Here is a 20,783-nt window from a genome sequence, read left to right on the forward strand (position 1 = left end):
CACACAGACAGGCATCTGAGATCGGCTCGATTTGAGAAAGGGGTAAACATTTAACCAGATTAAAAAAAAAACACTGGGGGGATTTTTATCATTATAGGGTGATTGTGTACACACACTGCCAACACACATTTCAGTTCAAACAACTTATAAAAGTGCATGTAGCATCCTATGACCCATTTAAGCAAAAAAATAAATAAATGCAATGTCCTATTGCGTGAGGGAGCAAACATTCAACAATAGTAAATGGAAGATATGAAAGAAGAAAGTGTCACTTACTCGTGGAACAGTTTATCCTGTCACAGTCTAGATGGGGAAGAATAAATGACATGTAAATTCAGCCTTCAAAGTAACATCTGCAGACATTGAAGCACATAACCCACTTCTCTGGGGACAGACACACAAGAACACCAATGATCCTGATGCTCACGCATGCCATCACATTCACCCAAATGCCCTTCTGTTACATTGAACTCTTTCTAGGAATATTGTCCAAATAATTACTCCTATATTTTTTAAGCCAATTAAGCAGCATTTAAGTGGCACTTTCCCCAAAGAGGGTACAAAATAGTCTAGAAGACTTTTTCTTTTATTTTGTTGGTTTGTAGCTAATCCTTATATTTCCCATGAATTATACTGTTGAATGCATTGATCTTGATGAATGAAGCCACTTTCTGGGTGTCTGTTTTGTCCAGTCATTTGTGGGGCAGTCATGGCCTAATGGTTAGAGAATTGGGCTTCTAACCCAAAGGTTGTGGGTTTGAGTCTCGGGTCCGGCAGAGATTGTAGGTGGGGGGAGTGAATGACCACGCTCTCTTCCACCCTCAAAACTGAGGTGCCCTTGAGCAAGGCACTGAATCCTCTGTGTGTGTGCACTTGGATAGGATAAATGGGATGCTACACATCACGTCACTCACATGTTAATAAGTTTGCTTCAGGTGTATGAATTGAAGCAGTGCATGTTGGTTAGATTGGTTTGTCTGACTAGAAGTTCAGTTTGTGAAATTTCTTCACAGCTGCTAAAAGTAAAAAAGTATTAATTTTTTTGTTTATTGTATCCTAATGCACCCTATTCATGGAAAGTTCCAAGTATTTTTTGTTGTTGTTGTTGTTTATCTATATATGTACAGATTTAATTGCAAGTGGAAATGTATTTGACTAAGAATGGAAATGCCAGAGCATCATACCTTTGGTCAGGCTGCGACAATGACTAGTAAACTGCCTGGTAATGCACATTTATTTGATATTGGCTGCTCACCCAAAATGTTCAGACCATGTTCTCATAAACAAGGTTCTAAGAAAATGTATAAAAAATGTGCAGTGCTATAGTATGTATTGTAGCGCCTGATTAAATTAAGTTGGACTGTGGGTGGTTCATGAATTAGATCATTTTTGCAATGAAATAAAGTAAATTCCTGATTAAAAGGTAAGGAAAAATGTTTCTTGACAAGTTTCCACTGAAATCAGTATGTCTGTTTTTAGGTAGTGATTTATTGAGATATTTCATCCAAGTTCACCAGAAGCAGTGTCTTAGCCTAGTGTGCCATCAACCTCAGCAGAGAAGGGGCTGCACACAGCCAAAGACCAGAGCTGGCTCATCATGCAAGGAAATGCTCTTTCTAAAGTAAAGGCTTGTTCACACCGGGATGAATATCGCACGCGATTATCACCGACATTTAACGCCCCGTGACTAAACAAAGGGCGCCAATGTGAGGGTGCACACCGACGCGCAAAACGCGAGCCGTAAAAGCGTCATTTTCTAAAAAACGTCTCAGGCTCGTTTTTTTGGTTTGACGCGTCGCGTTAAAAACTGGCCGACCAATGAGATTGGCGCTTTTGTTCATGTGCCTGGAGCTGCTGAAGTTACAGTAAAACACGACTTGGTGGCACTCAAGCACAAAACGGTCTTGCCGAGCACACATTGATAACTAACGATGAAGAGGAAGTAAGTAGACCAAGAAGATGCATCGAGGCAAGATGAATGTAGAGTTGCTGGTCTCATTGGTGTCTGAACACAAAGGACTTTATGACAAACGCGACAGCGACTACAAAAATCTCGATAAGAGGGAGTTGTTATGGAGAGGAATTGCAGATCAAATAGGATTCGATGTGTACCGGGGTATTTCTGTTTTTCATTAAGCGGCATCTAATGTCAGGGAGTGAATTTGCACGTTCACTCGGCTCATCGTCGGCGAAAATCGCTTGGGTATGAACACAAAAGACGCGTCAAAAAATGTCGGCGATAAGCTCGTGCGATAATCGTCCCGGTGTGTACAAGGCTTTACACTGTAAAACATTTGAATCATTTAATTTAATATAGAGTCAGGTGAATTGTAGACTCTAATCTACTTTAAATATCAGCTGACTTAAAGGGATATTTCACCAAAAAGTTTAAACTGACTTCCATTGAATTCCACAGTATGGTCAAAAAAACACTGAGATATTTGTCAAAATATCTTCTTTTGTGTTCCCCAGAAGAAAGAAAGAGTAAATGATGACAGACTTTTCTTATTTGATTGAACTATCCCTTTAAGGCCCAGGCATAAATTAATTTCTTCTTCATTCTTTGCTCAGAGGTAAAAAGTACTTTGAAAAACCTGAACCAACAGTAACCTCACAATACTGTTGTAGAGGAGCATTTAAATATGAAATGCTGTGATGATTCACTGAGCAAATGACTTGTGGGCGTTTTCATTTCTGTGGTCATATTAACAGGTTAACAGCATTCACATTGGGAGTGTGAGCTGCGCACTGTCAGGTTTTCATTCAGGTAATGAAAACCAAATTCAAAGTCAAATCCAAATCTTAACCCCTTCTCATTCTCAAGGCATCAGTTAAAGCAGCGTGTGCAAAGGCCCTCTACACAGTGTTCTTTTTATAATAATTATAACTAGATTATATGTATTTATTTATTTATTTTTGTACTTTTTGTAAATTTTATATAAAGAATTATACATAAAGAAAGTGTCTCAGTGGTTTTAAAGTGGTTTACTAACAGTGATATAGCTGGTGATATATAAGCGAAATACATTAATCTGAATACGAATACTTTTTTTTCATTACTATTGTTAATATGGTTATCACTATGTCAACCTTCAGGGTTTGAGTGGCTTCAGTATTCTATAAACATACAGAATATAATTTAGATGATTCACATCCATATTTAAATGCAGTTGTCACTCACAAATGTTGTCTTGTCTGTTATATTCAGACATGGTAATGTGAAAGACTAAAACTTTATATATATTTACGTGTTGGACGTTTGCCATTGGCTCTGCAGAACTACACTAGTCCAAGGGAGCCCAATCATGTTCCTGGAGATTTACGTTCCTGCAGAGTTCCTGCAGCTCCTGGAGATCTTATTTAGCTGTTCAGGTGTGTTTGATTAGGACTGGAGCTGGATTTTGCAGTGAGGTAGATCTCCATGAACAGGATTGGGCACCACTGCTGTAGTCTGACATGCACCCCTTAAACCAGCCCGCAAACAGCCACGTATTGTAGGTCACAGCGTGGAAGCTACAGTCTAGGTCAGACACAACAGAATAAATCAGCCTTTAGATATAGTAAAAACCTGTGGATATCTAAAGTGCACAGCTTTCTCCTGTGAATGTATTACTCAAAGTAAAACTGAGAGGGCACAAAGTGTTCATGCCTTGCGAAACGGGTGTTTTTCGGATGGGAATGGCAACAAAGAGGGCTGTTATACAACACAGAGCATTCTCCTTTAACACAGAGCACAGCTGAGGTGTTTGAGTGTGTACGGAGACCTGCAGACTCAGAGCATTGAAGGGCTCTGAGCATGTCCACCATAAAGACAATAGTGTTTTTGTGTGTGATGTGTTTTCAAGATACATTTTAGTGCATGACAGCACAGTAACAAAAAAGGTCTTGTTTAACCCTTAAATGCATGGATGTTTCACCAATCATTATGACATATTCGGGTCTTTAGCGACCTGGACCTATATATCCAACATGGATGGATCTCTAACTGCTGCAATGGCATAATTTTTTCCTGATATTTTAATAACAATTACAAAAGAATAAAATAAAGCATATTTGGTTACCTTTTGAAGCTTAGAAGTGTTCAATTTGAGCAGATGATTTTACCATTACTGTCATCGTCAGAGCGCACTTCCCCAGTAGGCTACATCTGGCTCATATTCAAGATCTCAACCATATTCCCAAATTATCATTTTCAGGGACTTCAAAATCAATATTTTGATCGCTGGCAGCTTATTCACCACATCCACCATCAAATGACAGTGACATATTTAATAGCGTACAGTAATTGCTCTGCAGTAAAGCCATTGAAGCCAGTTCAGTTGTTGCTGATGATATTCTTTTGTTTTATGCCTGCAGTAATTATGAGTGGAACATCACGTCATTGTTGTCTATCAAACAGTGCCACCTTGAGGAGTAAAGGTGAATTGCATTTATTGAGTCATCAGATATTTAATTATTGTTGCGCAGGAAAAATATACTTACACTATTACATACCTCGGGTCGCTAGCACCCCTATATACTTTTTACAAAAAATTCAACAGAAAACAGACATTCTTTTATATTTTATTTTATTTTATTTTATTTTTTTATTTTTTGTTATATTGTTTATAATGAATAGCTTGAGGAATACTAAGAAAGATGATGTATAACTTTAAAAAATGAAGGCGGGAGAGGGTAGTGATGTATGCATTTAAGGGTTAATGTCAATTTCTGGTTAGATATGAACAAATTTGAGTATATTTGGTCACAGGGGTGTGACAGAATGTTTTTACTCATACCTAGATTAACCGTGAGCCGGACGCGACTTGTATCCAGCTCCAGACGTAGAGTGTCTGCGGAGTCTCCAGAAGTAGTTGCCATGAGAACGCCGTATGCCCGCTGGGATCGGAACCGTAGCGAAACATCTTCAGCCTCTGTATGCATAGCTACAGATAACTGGACCTTCAAGTACTTACTGCCGTCGTAACTGAGGATTGTGGCATCTGTGGATGAGAGGCAAAGATTATATTGTAATGTCATTAATCACATGTTTTTTTTTTCTAGAGCTTTTTTTTTTTACATATACATTTTCAGTGAAAAGTAGTTTATCAGTCCACAATGTAAGTGAAAATGGTGCATGATACAACAAACTTACAGCCAATATAGAATATTTGAATTGTAATGTACTGATATGGGAAGTGAAACCGAAGCCCAGGAGTCTTCAACCCTGTTCCTGAAGAGCTACATTTAGATTTAGTTCTAGCCCTGCTTCACCTGTGTGTAATTTTCAAGTAACCCTGAACACCTTGATTAGCTGGTGTGTTTGAATGGGGTTTAAGCTGAAGGACGTTAGCTCTCCAGGAACAGGGATAGCTACCCCTACACCTAAAATGACCTGGTGTGCTGTGCACCTGATCGGCCACAACATTACAACCACCTGCCTAGACAGTATAGACTTCTGCAAGTTATGAGGTGGGGTCTCCATGTATCGGATTTGTTGGTCCAACATATCCCATAGATGTTAAATCGGATTGAGATCTGGGGGCCACTTCATGTGCTTTCTTTAATTGGATAGCTATCCATTTGCAAAAAAGACCAGGTATAAACGCCTTCTGACATGCATTTGACATGGACTGCAATCCATCCGGCTTCTGGTAGCCAGATACCACAGCGCTACTGCAACACCCATCTCCACAGATAGGTGCTTTCATGGTTAGCAGGGCTCATCATGGGCACTCTGAATGTCTACGCAGCCCCATATGCAGCAAACTGTGATGCACTGTGTGTTCTGACACCTTTCTATCTATCTTGGCCAGCATTAAGTTTGCATTAAGCAGTTAGAGCTACAGTAGCTCTTCTGTGTGATCAAGACTAGAAGCCTTCGCTACTCATGTGCATCAATGAGCCTTGGGTACCCATGACCCTGTTGCCGGTTCACTGATTGCCCTTCCTTGCACCACATTTGGTAGGTACTGTACTAACCTCTGCATACCAGGAATACCCCATAAGACTTGATGTTATGGAGTTGCTCTGACTCAGTCGTCTAGCCATCACTATTTTGCCAAAGTCAAACTCACTCATACCTTCACTTAACCATTTTTCATCACATGAAATTCAGGAACTGATTGTTCATTTGCTGCCTAAAATATCCCACCCCTTGACAGGTGCCATTGTAACAATATAATCAATGTTATTCACTTCATCTGTAAGTGGTTGAAATGTTGTGGCTGATCAGTGTACAGTATGTCTGTAAAGTATTTGTTATTATTAAAGACATCTGTAATGTTTACAATCAATTCACAGAAATATAAACTTGACCAGAATGGGCGGGCCTGCCTTTACATAGAATAGAAAGTTTGCCATACAAATGTTGGTACTTTCTTTATATAGTTTTTCTGTAAATTATCAGCATGTTATCTTTTATCAAAAAAGAAAACATTTGTATTCACAAATAAGTTCATGGATAATTGTGTAAACATGTTAATAATTTTGAGACTACTGTCATCCCATAGGCATGGTGGCTTCAATGACACGAGAGAGATGAAAGTGTACAGCATGGATGTCAGGAATCTGACACCGAAAATCAAAGACTAGAGAGGAACACACAAATTGTCCTGTCCCAAATAACAGCTACAACATAACAATAAACCTTCATCTTAATGAAACTGTAATATAATACAACATTTCTGCAATATTTAAGAAATAAGAAGCAATAAGCATTTAAAACAAGTGTCAGCCTCACCTCTCTCACAGGAGTTACCAAGATTGCCCGTCCCGGAGCAGTCACACACATAACGGTTCCACCCTTCCCTGCAGATTCCATTGTTTTGGCAGGGGTTACTGAGACACTGCTTGGGAGCCTCTTTGCTGCAGGAGGGCTTTACGCCTGCTGCTTTCTGCACCTCAGCTATGCGGCGGATATCTTTGCTCTGACCACTGATGAATAAGTCACGGATGCAGCCTACGTAACCATAGTTGAGCAGAGCAGTCCACACCTCAGTAGGAAACACCATATCAGCTTTATTTTCTGGCAGTCCTCCTAGATACAGGTTATCATCCAGGTCAAGGATCTCACTGTTTCCTGGGGCTTTGTATGGTGTGCAAATTGTGTTAATACAGGCAGTACCTGCAGTTCAGCAATGCAAGAGAAAATGTGAGACTGTGCAAAGTAAATTATACATTGTTATATATTAGAGAATAATTTAAAGTAGCTACAATAAGATACCTGGTAACACTTCCTATGAATACATCTTTATATACTTTTCATAAATGAATGTATTCACAGTTGTAACACATTATGATACAAATTACCATTCACAAGCAAGTTTTCAAATTAGGATTAAATGTATTTAACACCATTGTTGGGTTTTATTTTATTTTATTTTTGCGTTTATCTAATTTGATGTCATGACATGAACCTGTTCTATGTGTGTCTGTGTGTTAAATATTTCTCTTTGGATACTTTCACTGTGAATAGATGGGCTGTGTTAAGAAAAGTTTGCTAAATTGGCACTGTATCTTTACTTTCTACATTTAGAAACAAAGATCATCGTCGTACTGTCATAACTGCAAAGTGTTCAATGTATAAACAGTATGACAGTACGATGCAGAAATTGTGCATATTTTTAAACTGATGACAAACATTACTATCTGCACCTCAAAGCTATTGGCTGTCATCTGACATTTTTCATTTGACATTTGATATCAAATCATGGCATGTTGTTTAGTTGTGCAAAAGCTTATTGTATATTTATACTTAAGACACAAAGACCATACATTTCTGTGTTATATTGTCTGTATGAGGTTCTAGGAGCACAACTGTAAATTAAGTTAAAGGGGTCCTATTATGCTCTTTTACAAAGCCTTGATTTTGTTTTGGGGGTGTACTAGAACAGGCTCTCATACTAGGTTGTTCGAAAAACACATTATTTTTCACATATTTTACATTATTACAACACCTCTCTCCCCAGTCTGGCATGAACGGCTCGAATAGTTCCTGTATCAAATGAAAGCCCGCCTTCTGAAATACGAAATGTGCTGTGATTGGTTAGCTGAGCCAGTGTGTGTTGTGATTGGCAGCACTCGACACCTGGTCGGGAAATGTCTCTCCTTTTGAAATGGACTTTGAGCTTTGCAACTTTGCAGATCTTTTTTATGCTCAAACAGCAACATTACAGACTAACTAAAGTTGAAAAAGTGAAAAAGCATAATAGGACCCCTTTAAAAGTTGCACTCAGTAACTGCAGTGGTGGTGGTACTTCAGGACAGGACTGATCTGTATTAGCATTAGCTGATGAAACGCATTACTTCACTGTTCAACCACAAACATGTATGTCTGTTCTCATGAGAAAAGAAAGAATATCATGCAAAATTGTCTTGACACTTCCCTATATGTCCACTGTTTTTATGTAAACCAAGTTTTCACAGACTACCCAGCTGCTATTTATTCCTATGTGAGGTCACTGCTCCTGTGTCAGTCATCTCTCACTCACAGTGTGAAGCCAAAGTAATGAAACAATTTATGTACAGTAATTATCAGCTCTCAAGACGGAGTGGAAAACACAGCTGGAGGCCAAATCTAATTTTCAGTGTAATATTTCAAGGCCTTGGCCATGAGCACATGCTAATAGATGCAAATAAAAAAAATATGCTGTCATCAGCTGTCGTGTGGTGTCTCTGTGTTGCAGGACAGTGAATCAGGAGCAACAAAGGGAGGGGGAGTATTTCCAAAAACTCTGTCTACAGTTAGCGAAGTATAAAGAAAGCAGTATACAAATTTACTGTGGTTGGACAATGTTCCTGTTTTCTAAAAGTTCTGAGTTGCACTGTGCATTCATACAATAAGGAGAGAACATTTGTTTCTTGTGCTTTGTTTTTTTTGTTTTTTAATTGAACGATGGAATTTCCTATGGGCAAATATTAAGTAAAAATACTACTACTACTCTTTCTGTTTCTTTTTTTTTAGTGTACATCTCTGTGCATATGTTTCTGCATGTAATGCATACCAGAGACTAACAGCAACAACAAACCATGCTTTTAACCACAGCAACATGAACTATCAGCAACATGAACTATGTATGTAACAATGAAACATGCGACCATAGTTGGTTAATGAAATACACACCTGTTACTAACTCTACATAAGTCAACAAAATTTTACCTGATCTTCCATCCCTCTGGAAGTCCACATGATACCACTCTCCGTCATTCACTTTTTTGTTCACCAACAGTGTCTTGGTTGTGCCTGATCCCATATCCAGCAGCAGATACAAAAGACCATCCAGCATCTCAATGGCAAAAAAGTCAACCTTAAGTGTGAGAGGGCTCTTGGCCTCTTTTGTCTGTTGCTTAGGTTTCCCATGGCTAAAGAGGAGAAGTCCATTGGGCTCAGTGGTGCGGAAGTCAAAGGAAATAGAACCGGTTTTCTTAGTGTTCCATTTAGGAAGTGTGATGAACGATTCTGGTGTCTCAAAAGTGATGGGATCTAATGTGGCAACATTCTCACACTTAAAGGCAACAACTCCATGGATCTTCATTTTGGGGTCACCTTTAAAAGCCAGTCTGGACAGCTCCATTCGAACGTCATTGTTTTTATACACAACCTATAAATATATAACAATGTCAGTTGAACAGAAATACTTTGAGAAACTTTTGATCTAAACTGTGTTTGCAGAACCATTACATCAATGAGAGGATAGATTGACAGCATATAGTGTATTTTTCACCAAAATTAAACAAGATCAATTTTGTTCAATTATTTAATTGCACGATAAGTCCATAATCACATATTTATGACTTTGGGAGAAATATGGAACAGCCATTGAAAAAAAATATAATAATAATAATAATAATAATAAATCATTGTTTCAACCACTACTCTAAAAATAATTGCATAGCTTTAATATTTAGCCATAGAAGGGCTTTGTCACAGTTATGTTATGTTTGGACTTCGTTTTGTCACTGTTGCTGTTTTGCTTAGTTGTCATGGTTTCTAATTTGATTTCATTATCTCATTCAGGTGTGCTTTGCTATCCGGTGTATTTAAGTTCCTCTGTTTGCCTCATTGGTTATCTGGTCTTGTTAGTGTATGGGTGTGTTTAACTTACCTGCCTTGCTTTATATGTACCTGTGGATATTATTAAACTATTTGAACCTTCAGCTTCGTCACCGGACCCAAGTGATTTATTATGACATACCTTTTTGCATCGTACATTTTGTGTATTTTTGTGTTATTTTTTTCCCATCATCATCATCATGGTCAGTAATGGACTACGGGCCATTGACAACATTCAACTACCTGGAAGATTGAAGACTTGGTGTCTGCAGTTTGACCTTCTACCATGGGTGCTGTGGCCCTTTACAGTTTATGAAGTCCCAGTCTCAACAGTGGAGAAACTGGACAGAGTAATCACAAGTTAAATCAAGAGATGGCTTGGAGTTCCACAGTGTTTTACCAACATAGGCCTCTATCAAAGTTCTGTTCTCAAACTGCCCTTCACTAGTCTCACAGAAGAGTTTAAGTGTGCTAAAGTGAGACTTCAGATGAATCACAAGTTATAGTGCTGAGTAACAATGCACAAGCTTTGGTAGCGGGCCACAATTGGAGACCAGCCAGTGCAGTGGAGGAGGAGATAACAGCAATCAAACATGCAGACATTGTGGGGCATGTTCAGCATGGAAGAGGAGGCCTTGGATTAGCAACAATACACCCAGAATGGAACAAAGCCAAGGGAGGAAGATGGTGGTAGAGGAAATACACAGAGAGGAGGAAGCAGCAAGGTGGGCCAGGGCAGTCTCCTTTGGTAAACAGGGACAGTGGACATGGTGGGATAGGGTGGAGAAGAGGAAGATTAGCTGGAAGGATCTGTGGAGCATGGAAGCGAAGTAGCTCAGCTTTATCATCAGAGCAACTTATGACATCCTTCTAACACCAACTAACCTCCATCAGTGGTGGGGTGAAGAACCTGTGTGTGTTCTCTGCTTCAGCCCTGCTTCCCTCAAGCACATACTGAAGGAGCGTAAGTTCAGCCTTGCCCAGGGTCGTTACACGTGGTGTCACAACCAAGTCCTTAAGAGCCTTGCCTCCACACCAATTCTTTACCACCAATGAGTGACTTCCCGCAAGCCATCTTTGTCCGTGAAGGGGCAGTTACTAGAAACAGACTTATATCACTTGTGCATGACCAGCTTCGAATAGCCTGTGACTGGAAGATGCGGGTGGATATTGGTCGGCAGCTAGTTTTTCCCCCAGAGATCACAACCACCACCCTCAGGCCTGATATAGTTCTCTGGTCCCCCTCTGTAAAAAAGGTCTTCATCATTGAACTTACTGTACCCTGGGAAGAGTCATTGGAGGAGACTTATGAGCGTAAATACCTAAGATATGCAGAGCTAGCTGCTGCAACACAGTTGCATGGATGGAATTCTGAAATTCATCCAATGAAAATAGGATGCAGAGGATTTGTGGCGTCGTCTACTATCAACTTGCTAAGAGACCGGGGAATTAGATACCAGAGCTTGCATTGAACTATTAAAACTGCATCGTCAGTAGCTGAGAGAAGCAGCCAGTGGCTTTGGATAAAAAGGTAGGACTTTAACTGGGTTCAAAATAGCAAGGGGGTAAATGGGGCTGAGGGGGGTGTACCTGGGACAACAGGTATTATCGTTGCGCCCTCTGGAGATGTCGTGGGCTCATCAACGAAACATCAATGAAAGAGGGAGCCCACCTGATGACCCAAATGATGTACCTACTCTCCCATATTTGATTACATACCTGTCTCCCATAATTCCATCCTGTAATAATATAAAAGTACATGCAGGTGTCAAGATCAAGAATACTCAATTGGTTCGTGCTCGCACATAAAGGATGTTTACATCTCGTCCTGTTTTTAAAAAACATGGATAATCCCGCTGTTCAGTTTCTGTGCCTGGAGCAGGGAGATCGCTCCCTTGAGGACCATTTGGAAGAGTTTTTAGATCTTGCGTATCAAACACACTTCCCGGACTACTGCCTTTGTACATTCCTCCACACTGGACTTAAAATCACTACTAAGGCCAAGTTGTCCGGGAAGAGACCTCAAAAGAGCTTCACGGCTTACTTGGAGTGGGTGCTAAGTTCCTGCGGATCGGCGATGACATTGAGCCCAGCAAATGAGGACGCCAGCCCCACTCCCCATCCAGAGCCCAACCAAAAACCACCCAGCTGCATGGAGCATCTGCCAGAGCCCACCGCACACAGAGAGCCCAAGCCCACCACATTGTGTGAGCCAGTGCATGAAGGAGCGACTGAGTTTATCATCATCCCGGCGCCCAAGCCTCACAAGTCTGATCAGGTATGTGAGCCTCCACTCTCACCCGAATTAGACTCTATATCTTCTGCATCTCCTGAACTTCCCGAATCCTTGCTAATTCCGCTTAGCTGCTGTTCTCCTGAGTACCCACCCAACCTCCCTCTCCTGCCACTTCTTCTAAAATCTGCCTGTCCATCTACCCAGTCTCCGCTGTCTCATTTGTCTCCTCTCAGTGGTGTGGATCCACCTCGGGCCTTCTGGAGACAGCTCCTCTTGGGCACATGGATCTCCTGGCTCCGCATCTGGCTGCTGATCCCGTCACTCCACCTCGACCCATCGCCCTGACTCCTCTGCCTTCACTCCTTCCCCCCTCGGCTCCACCAGGGACCATCAGTCTTATGACTTCACCGGGCTCCTTCAGATCATCGACTCCACCTTCGTGAGACTTCGCCCTTCCTACGCCATGGACTTGCAAGCCGTCCGCTACACTCCATCTCTCCACTGCTACTGCTCTGTCTGGCTCGTCCCTTCCTCCGCCTCAGCCCTCAGTCACTCCGGTTCCACCTCTGCCCTCCAGTACCCTGGTTCCACCTCGTGGGGTTGTCGCTACAGCTCCTTCGTGGCCTCCGAAGCTCCGAACTAACGTTCTGGTCCATTGGCTCTCTGTCTGCACCTAGGGCTCCTCTTCCATTGGCTCCGTTGCCTTCGCTCATCACCATGGTGACATTCAACTGCATATCACCGTGGGTCCTCCCTACAATGTCTGAAGATAACAGACATTGTAGTCTTGTGTAATCTGCAATCTCCAATTATCTTTTCCTTTCAAATTTTTCATTTATGCAACCTGTTAAAAAAAAACATATCATATCACATGTTACATATTACATATTAAGTAAGTGCATATAAGTGTTTTACAATTTCTTAGTACAGAAATGAGTATGTTGTAAAATGTTTGCAACTGCTTTATATCGCTTTACAGAACCACAATTAACAAAATGTGTAAATGAAGCTCTGTAAACACTTTACCTAAATTTTTACAACACTACAGTATGTTTTAAGTGTGTCCCATCAGATAATCAAAAGTTCTGCACACACTTGCTGTCTTCATGCCCACTTGAACACTTTGGCCAAATACCAGAAATATGTCATGTAAGTACAAGTGGTCAAATGCAAAGGCCAAACGTGTGGGTATTGAAACAGGCCTTGTATATACACAAGAAATAATGGAACTAGTACAGCATTATACACAAAGGAAGAGAAGTGGAACTATAGTATTATTGCTATTTATATCTGTAACAAACAAATTAATGAATAACATATTATTATTATTATTATTATTAACATGTAACATTATAATTATTATTTATAGTTTATTCAAATCCTGCTGTCAAGTCCAAGTCAAATGTAGTCTTTGGTCTGTTGATTTTTGTTTTTAAATTTCTTATTTAAAAAATAAGCTGCAGTTGGGTGAATACCTTGACTCTCCTGTGAAGTGGATAACATTGCATCCATGTGGCTTGTGTTTTATATTCCATGTCTTCTAAAATCAAGTGATAACTGTGTGATGAGCAGACAGAAATTGACTTCTTTGTTCACTAATAATGGCTAGGAAAGGATTGGTCAGTAACATTTTTAAAACATGACTCAGCAAAGAGTCAATTCCTTACAAAATCTATAATGGTTAATGACAGACTCTTTGAACCTACTTTGTTCTGCGAACACAATTTAGGCTATTTCTCTCTTGAAAATGAATGGATATATTAGCATTAGATAAACGGAAGCTTTATACTGCTTTTTAAAGCTCTATAAAGATTCCTCTGTACTAATATCTTGTAGCAGGTTTTTTACCTCCCTCAGACAACCCATAAAGTTGTTGCTAACAGGTGATCCCGGCAGGTCGGCTGTACTAGGACTTCCTCCAATATAGAAAAAGTCATCAGATCCAAGCATGGTGTAGTCCTCTTGAGTATATCCTGTGGTGGTCAGTATTCCATCCACAGATATTGTTACCTAAAGAACAAACCACAGGAAAAGGATGTACAGATACCAGTTTGCTACTGTCTGAATTTCTGTTTCTTTAGTCACTATGAAAGCTTCCCTTTGGTAGGTACAGTACACAATGCAGTGTAATGACACAATGAGGAACACGTCAGTGCTCACAAGGTCTGAAGCCGTATAGAATCATAGCAATTAATTGGCTGATGGTGCTGAAGTACCACTCATACGGATCTTCATAACAGCACCTTTATAATTTCACAATCACCTCAGATTTTATTCAGTTGGGAATAACCCACCTTAAAGTGGGTTATTTCCATTAATTGTCTGGGATGATATGCATGACATGGGTCTCCTGTTCTTGTTCGGGATCTGGATGCCCACACTGCAAGCTTCTATGCAATGTGAGCTTTGCAAAGCTTTCTTCGTGGGAGACTATCAGGCCACATTCTAGCCACCTAACTATTAGCACCAAGTAGGTTGCTGCCAAAGTGGAAGACTCATGGAGCTAGCACATGGAGGATCTGAATCGTTCTCTCTCTACCTGTCCTGACTCACGCTGAATGTCAGTGTATCATGTGTATCATTCCCACTGCGACATTATGCAGCGTTGATTTCCTATGAAAGGGAACATTTAGGTTATTGAATGTAACCCTGGTTCTCTGAGTGGAAATTAAACTCTGCATAGCTGGCCATACACACTGTTACTGCATAGTAAAGCCCTGCACTGGCCTCAAATCTAGGTCCTAGCCCGGCCCTGGCCCGGTCATTGACCGATAGCTTATCAGAATTCTTGGCCCCATTCCAACTGGAGCCCGTGACTGTTATTTTTTTCTCCTCCCCATACTGCTGCAGCCATTAAAATAGTTACGTTTTTTAATAATTCACTTTTTTGTATTTTGAATACAAGCATTTTTTGCTTGTTAAACACAAGTTTTTGTTTTTTTAAAATGACGACCAAGTGGCCAGTGGCCAGTGGCCAACAGTGACTTTACCCCATATTTGATCAATTTAGCCTTCTCAAATCAACACTTAACTTGCCCGCAATGTCTCAGGAGAGATATCAAGGAGAGACATCTGACCGAGGGTCACAACGCTTCCTGTCAATCACCTCTCTGATGTCTCCCTTCTTCTTCTTAGCATCGCGCTTCCTCTGTGCTTTACTCTGAGAAGGGGGAGGAGCACGAGTGGAAACATTAATTTTCTGGTCCTGTCTCCGATCCTCAGATTCTTCCCAGTTTCCGCCAAGTTCAGCCACAAATGTCTCTCCGTGGCCACCATTACTCACACTCCTCATCGTCACCAACCACATCCACATCCTCAGTCTCATGAGCGGATGACTCCAGCAGGGTGCTATCCGCAGGATCCGAAGACTCAAGAGAAATAGTGTCTGGATCCTACCGATCGTTTGAGCTTGCGGTCGAAGATCTAGAGAGACCAAAACCTTTTCGAGCCTCTCTGCGAGCTCAACCTGCGAACCCCACAACGCGAGTTTCCATCGTGCCTCGGCAGCAGTGGGACCCGAGCCGCGAGATGCAGATGCAGATGCCTGCCCCGCATCCCGCGAGAATAGGGACAGGCGAGAGTGGAGCTTCCTCATAGGAAATGTTTCCCTCTTGCCTTGAACGCGCGTGTTCCTTGCCGAGACACATAACGCAAAAGTCATGTGTGTCCTCAGGTGTCAAATATCTCTGACACTGAAGCACACATTTCCTGGCGAGTCAGAATCGTCAACTTCATGTCTGCAGCCGACACTGACTCAGAAAACACTAGTATATTAATACATATTAAAAAAAGATCTCCTTGCTATTTTTCCCGACACATTCATAGCCATTATTACTTTTGCCGGTGCTTTGCAGCAAGATTTATGACTGCGCTTGTGTGCGAATAGACAAGCTAAATTAAAAGGATCATTATGGCTTACTATATATTTAATTCAATTAATATAAACGTGCGATCAGTCGAATAATGGCTTAAATTAATGACTAGAAAAATCTTTAGTGGGGGGCCAGCCCTAGTTTTAATCCAGTCCTCCTTTCTTCTATAACTCTTCCAGCTGCTGCTGCTGGTGGGTACACTAAACACCGTGCGAGCCGGTCTTTACAGTATCAGTAGCCTGATCTCGTGTTGTTTCCATCAACGCATCTTTTCCATTATCTTAATTGATGAATGTCTGAAATATAAAAAGGAGAAACCTAAAACAGGCCCAATACCCGGCCTGTGTGTGAGCTATGATGTGAAAATTGGCCCAAATCCCGGCCCTAGGGGCGTGAATAAGTCGGGCCCCATCGGGCTGCAATGCAGGACTCTACTGCATAGGTGTGTGCATCTTGCAGAAAATCTGAGTTGGTGTGATTCTATAGGGCTTCAGACCTTGTGTCCACTGACATATTCCCTATTTTCATTACACAGTGTCTTATTTCCCACTTTGGGAACCAGGGTTACATTCAGTAAAACAGACATTTTTCCTTTATTTCCTTTAAACTAAAACCCATTTTTATGTCTTTTTTCTTTGATATTTTGCATGGCTGTGAAGGAATAGGTTTGAAGACTTAATTTACTTAAATGTAATTAAGTGTTACTGTATTAAACCGAAAACAATGTTAGTAATGCCCCATAGCAACTTAAAATTAATTGACAGACACAAAAATGGTGTTAGTAACTAGGAAAGTATTTTTAGTATGTTTGCTTGTAAGTACATTAAAAGAAAACCATGCAAATGGGTTTAAATTGAAATCTGTTTGAAGCAGTGCCACAGTTTGGTGAATAAATTTAAATCTCATGGCAGTTACTTTTTTGTGCATTCACATAAAAAGTCAAGTCAGATTTAATGTGAATTTTATGTGTATATAGAGCGGTGTCATATTAAAATACTTAACAATTTCAAAAAGTGGCACATGGAGGGACTAGAGTAAAAAATAAAAAAACGAGTCAAAGACAAACAGATTACGGATGAATTTTATCAGCACAGCATTTTGCAGGCCATGCAGAATGGGAGGGAATAGAACTGACTGTGGCAGCTAGAACATGTTTCAAACCACTGCTATGTAAAACACTCGGGATGATGCATTTAAAGGTGGTTCAAAGTGAACTGGACAAAATAAATTGGGGAAAAGGCTGTTGGAAAACTAAATTAAAAAACTGTCAAAAAATGTATGCCAAACACCAGGTGTGACCAACCAGTTCTGAATTTTTTTTTTTTATGTCTACAAATAAAGGAATGATAAAAATATTTTAAAAAAATAATACAAATAAAAAAATACGGCAAACCCAAAATAAGAATCAATTAGAATAATATCTGCCGAACAATGTAGTTTGTTTACCATAGCATGTCCAATGCCTGAGTGCTTTGTGGAAAAGGAGGAGAAAGGAAATTAAAAAGTGTGAATAGAATAACGTATGTTACTCAAACAAAATAAAGATATGATGATTACCAAGGTTAGTACATAGTTTGTTAAACATTAAAGAAACAGTTGGTTAGTAGCATGACACATTCCATGAGCAATGTTAGTTTTACAAAACATATTAGTAACTGCGTAAAAACAAACAAAATAATTGATATGCTTATACTGTATGTGATGCATTAATACTAGTATTTGACTCTGAAAAATAGTGACTCACCTATTCCTATACAGTAGCTACATGACTGACATCAAAATAGCTCATAAGAGTGACATCCAAACACATCAGATTCTCTTCAAAAATTTGACAACTGATTATAGATTATATTGATGAAATTGATTCTAGATCAATAGTTGCTTGGTAACCATAAACAATGCCTCTCGTGGATTATTGCTTTATTATAATGAAGTGTCATTCATTTTCATTATGTATACTATTCACTGACCATGGGCCAGATTGACTAACAGTTTGTGCCAGCACAAACCCTCTTTTGGCATAAAAAAGACTACTGTCAGGAGATACTAAAGGCACGCAGTAAAAAAATTGGCTTAAAATGTGTGGATATTTATTTTTGCATCTGACCTTATTGCTGTCACGATTTGTTTTCTCCGGACTCCACTTCCCATAACCCCTGCCTAGGAACTCATTTTCACACCACACCTGTTTCCCATCAGTGACACTATAAATGTTGCACTCATCCACACACATATTGCTGATTATTGTTAGCCTGTTATGTTGTCTAGTTTCTGCCTTGTCTTCATGTTTTGTTCTTGGACTGTTTACCTGGTTTGTGATCGTTTACTGCCTGTTCTGTGGATTATTCTTTTGGATTACCTTGGATATATTGTTTTGCCCCTGCCTGTCCGACCACGCTTTTAATAAAGCCTTGCAGATGGATCCTCAACTCTGTTGTCACACCTCGGATGTTACAGAAGCAGACTCAGGAAGATCAGCTGTGACGTGACAAGACTCTGGAATGGCGGCCATTTTGTAGACAGGTTCTAGATTGGTAGCCATTTTTCGATAAGTCCTTGTGTTGGCAGCCATTTTATGACAAGTCTCTGGAATGGTGCCACGTTCCTCCTCAACAGCCCCGACAGTGAAAGACGAACCACTCATTTGCAGTGCAATGTCAATGTAATGTTCCAAAGTCCAGTTAGGTTCATGAAGTGGCATGAGGGAGCGGAGCAGTTCAGAAAGCCCTCCACAGAAAAATATCATTCAACATAAAATGTCCATTGAAATCATGTTTGCCAATTCAATGAAGTCAGTAACATAGTCCTCAATTGACCGATCACTTTGACGAAGGCGCATGATCTCCACTGCTGCTGATTCCATGTTGGTTGGACTGTAAACACCCAATAAAGCTGCTGGATCCGGGTATGGCTGATTATTCTGTAACGTCAGAGGCGTAACAACAGAGTTGAGGATCCATCTGCAAGGCTTTATTAAAAGTGTGATCGGACAGGCAGGGTCAAAACACCAGCAAAACAATACATCCAAGGTAATCCAAAAGAGTAATCCACAGAACAGGCAGTAAACGATCAGAAACCAGGTAAACAGTAGTGATGTTCGGTTATTGATCGAATCCTTCTTTTGAGCCGGTTCTCAGGAAGTAACCGGTTGAGCCAGTTCACAAATCGAACTGAATCGAACTTTAGTTGATGACGCAGGACGCACAACCGATGTAGCACGTCCAACTCAAAAAGAACCGAATGAGCCGGTTCAACCAACTGTCGAAGTTTGCCATGGATTACCGAGGACTCAACAAGAACCGAATGAGCCGTGGTGAAGTTTGCCGAGGATTACCGAAGATTCTAACGAGTGAGTTGACGATACTGTGCAAGCCTGAGAAGCGTACTGGAAATATGATTATGACTGTTATTAATTTACATTTTATTAAAACCTGCAAAAACCTTTCTGTCGAGTGATGTAAATAAATTTTACAATAGTTTATTGTGCATGCATTTTATATTTAAAGTTGCTTAAGCGAAATCAAGGAGTTTATAAGACTGGTTTATTCATTCTTTATAGTGTAGACATGTAGAACATATCCGCGTTTGTGCATCAATGTCAGTAATGTGTGCTGTAGGTGTGAAACTTTTAGGAATCTTATCTAAGTTGTAGGCTAGTCAATATTAGTCAGTCAGTCGTATCTGACATAAAGGATCCGCGAATGAAACTGTGACCACAAACACCATTAACTTAAGTGAATTATATGGCAATAATCATCAATATGCTTTCACACAAATAACTTTATTTTTTGAATGTTTCAATATGTGTGTGCAAATAACTTATTTGACTTTTTCATTGATACAACATTGCACTGAGTTGTTAGAAAAGAAATAAAAGAACCGGTTCGCGGAAATGAATCGGACTTTGCATCACTAATAAACAGCCCAAGAACAAAACACGAAGGCAAGGCAGAAACTAGACAAGATAACAGGCTAACAATAATCAGCAATGTGTGTGTGTGGATGAGTGCAACCTTTATAGTGTCACAGATGGGAAACAGGTGTGGTGTGATAATGAGTTCCTAGGCAGGGGTTATGGGAAATGGAGTCCGGAGAAAACAAAGATGAGACCTACTATCGTGACAATTGCATATGCATTCGTAGGAGTTTCCCTTTCAGGCACAAAATTTTATGGGAGGAGAGTGTTTAAAAGAATAATGCAAGGTGATTTACTAAGGTTTGCAGTAGTCAGTTTACTGGCATTTGCACCATTATGTAACACCCCAACAAAAAACACGTCAACTCATTTTGTGGTTGACATGCCTGCAAATAGTTGTTGTACTGCTCTTGGTAGATTGTGTTGGTCATTATGGATATGAGCTTACTGTGTCTGTGTTCTTTAATTTGCTTATTAATTCACCCACAGAACTTTCCACTCCCATCAACGCTTTTATGGGATTTCAGTCTTGTGCTAATTTGCCCTGTTTAGTAAATCTGGCTTTATCTTTGATATTTAGTTGATACTCATTTTACAATAAAAAATGGACATCATGGTCCTGTTCCAAAACTTTGTGCTCTGTCTGTACTATCTGAATAGCCAGGTAATTTAAACCCAATTGCACCTCACAAATGATTGATTTGGAATGCATTACATAAAATGGGT

General features: G+C 40.1%; 1 protein-coding gene across 1 annotated transcript in view; it reads right to left on the reverse strand.

The window, feature by feature from the left end:
* Positions 1-20,783, reverse strand: part of LOC107758571 (neurexin-1a-like) — a 171,783-nt gene that overhangs the window by 105,294 nt on the left and 45,706 nt on the right. The window contains exons 5-10 of the mRNA XM_016576342.1: positions 17,588-17,611; positions 14,118-14,279; positions 9,140-9,581; positions 6,722-7,105; positions 4,779-4,982; positions 277-303 (exon numbers count right to left, since the gene is read on the reverse strand). Of these exons, the coding sequence (XP_016431828.1) occupies positions 277-303; positions 4,779-4,982; positions 6,722-7,105; positions 9,140-9,581; positions 14,118-14,279; positions 17,588-17,611 (1,243 nt within the window). The remainder of the gene's footprint in view (positions 1-276; positions 304-4,778; positions 4,983-6,721; positions 7,106-9,139; positions 9,582-14,117; positions 14,280-17,587; positions 17,612-20,783) is intronic.

The sequence above is a fragment of the Sinocyclocheilus rhinocerous genome, unplaced genomic scaffold (assembly GCF_001515625.1).
Source record: "Sinocyclocheilus rhinocerous isolate Xijiao unplaced genomic scaffold, SAMN03320098_v1.1 scaffold1646, whole genome shotgun sequence".
In the NCBI taxonomy this organism is placed as follows: domain Eukaryota; kingdom Metazoa; phylum Chordata; class Actinopteri; order Cypriniformes; family Cyprinidae; genus Sinocyclocheilus; species Sinocyclocheilus rhinocerous.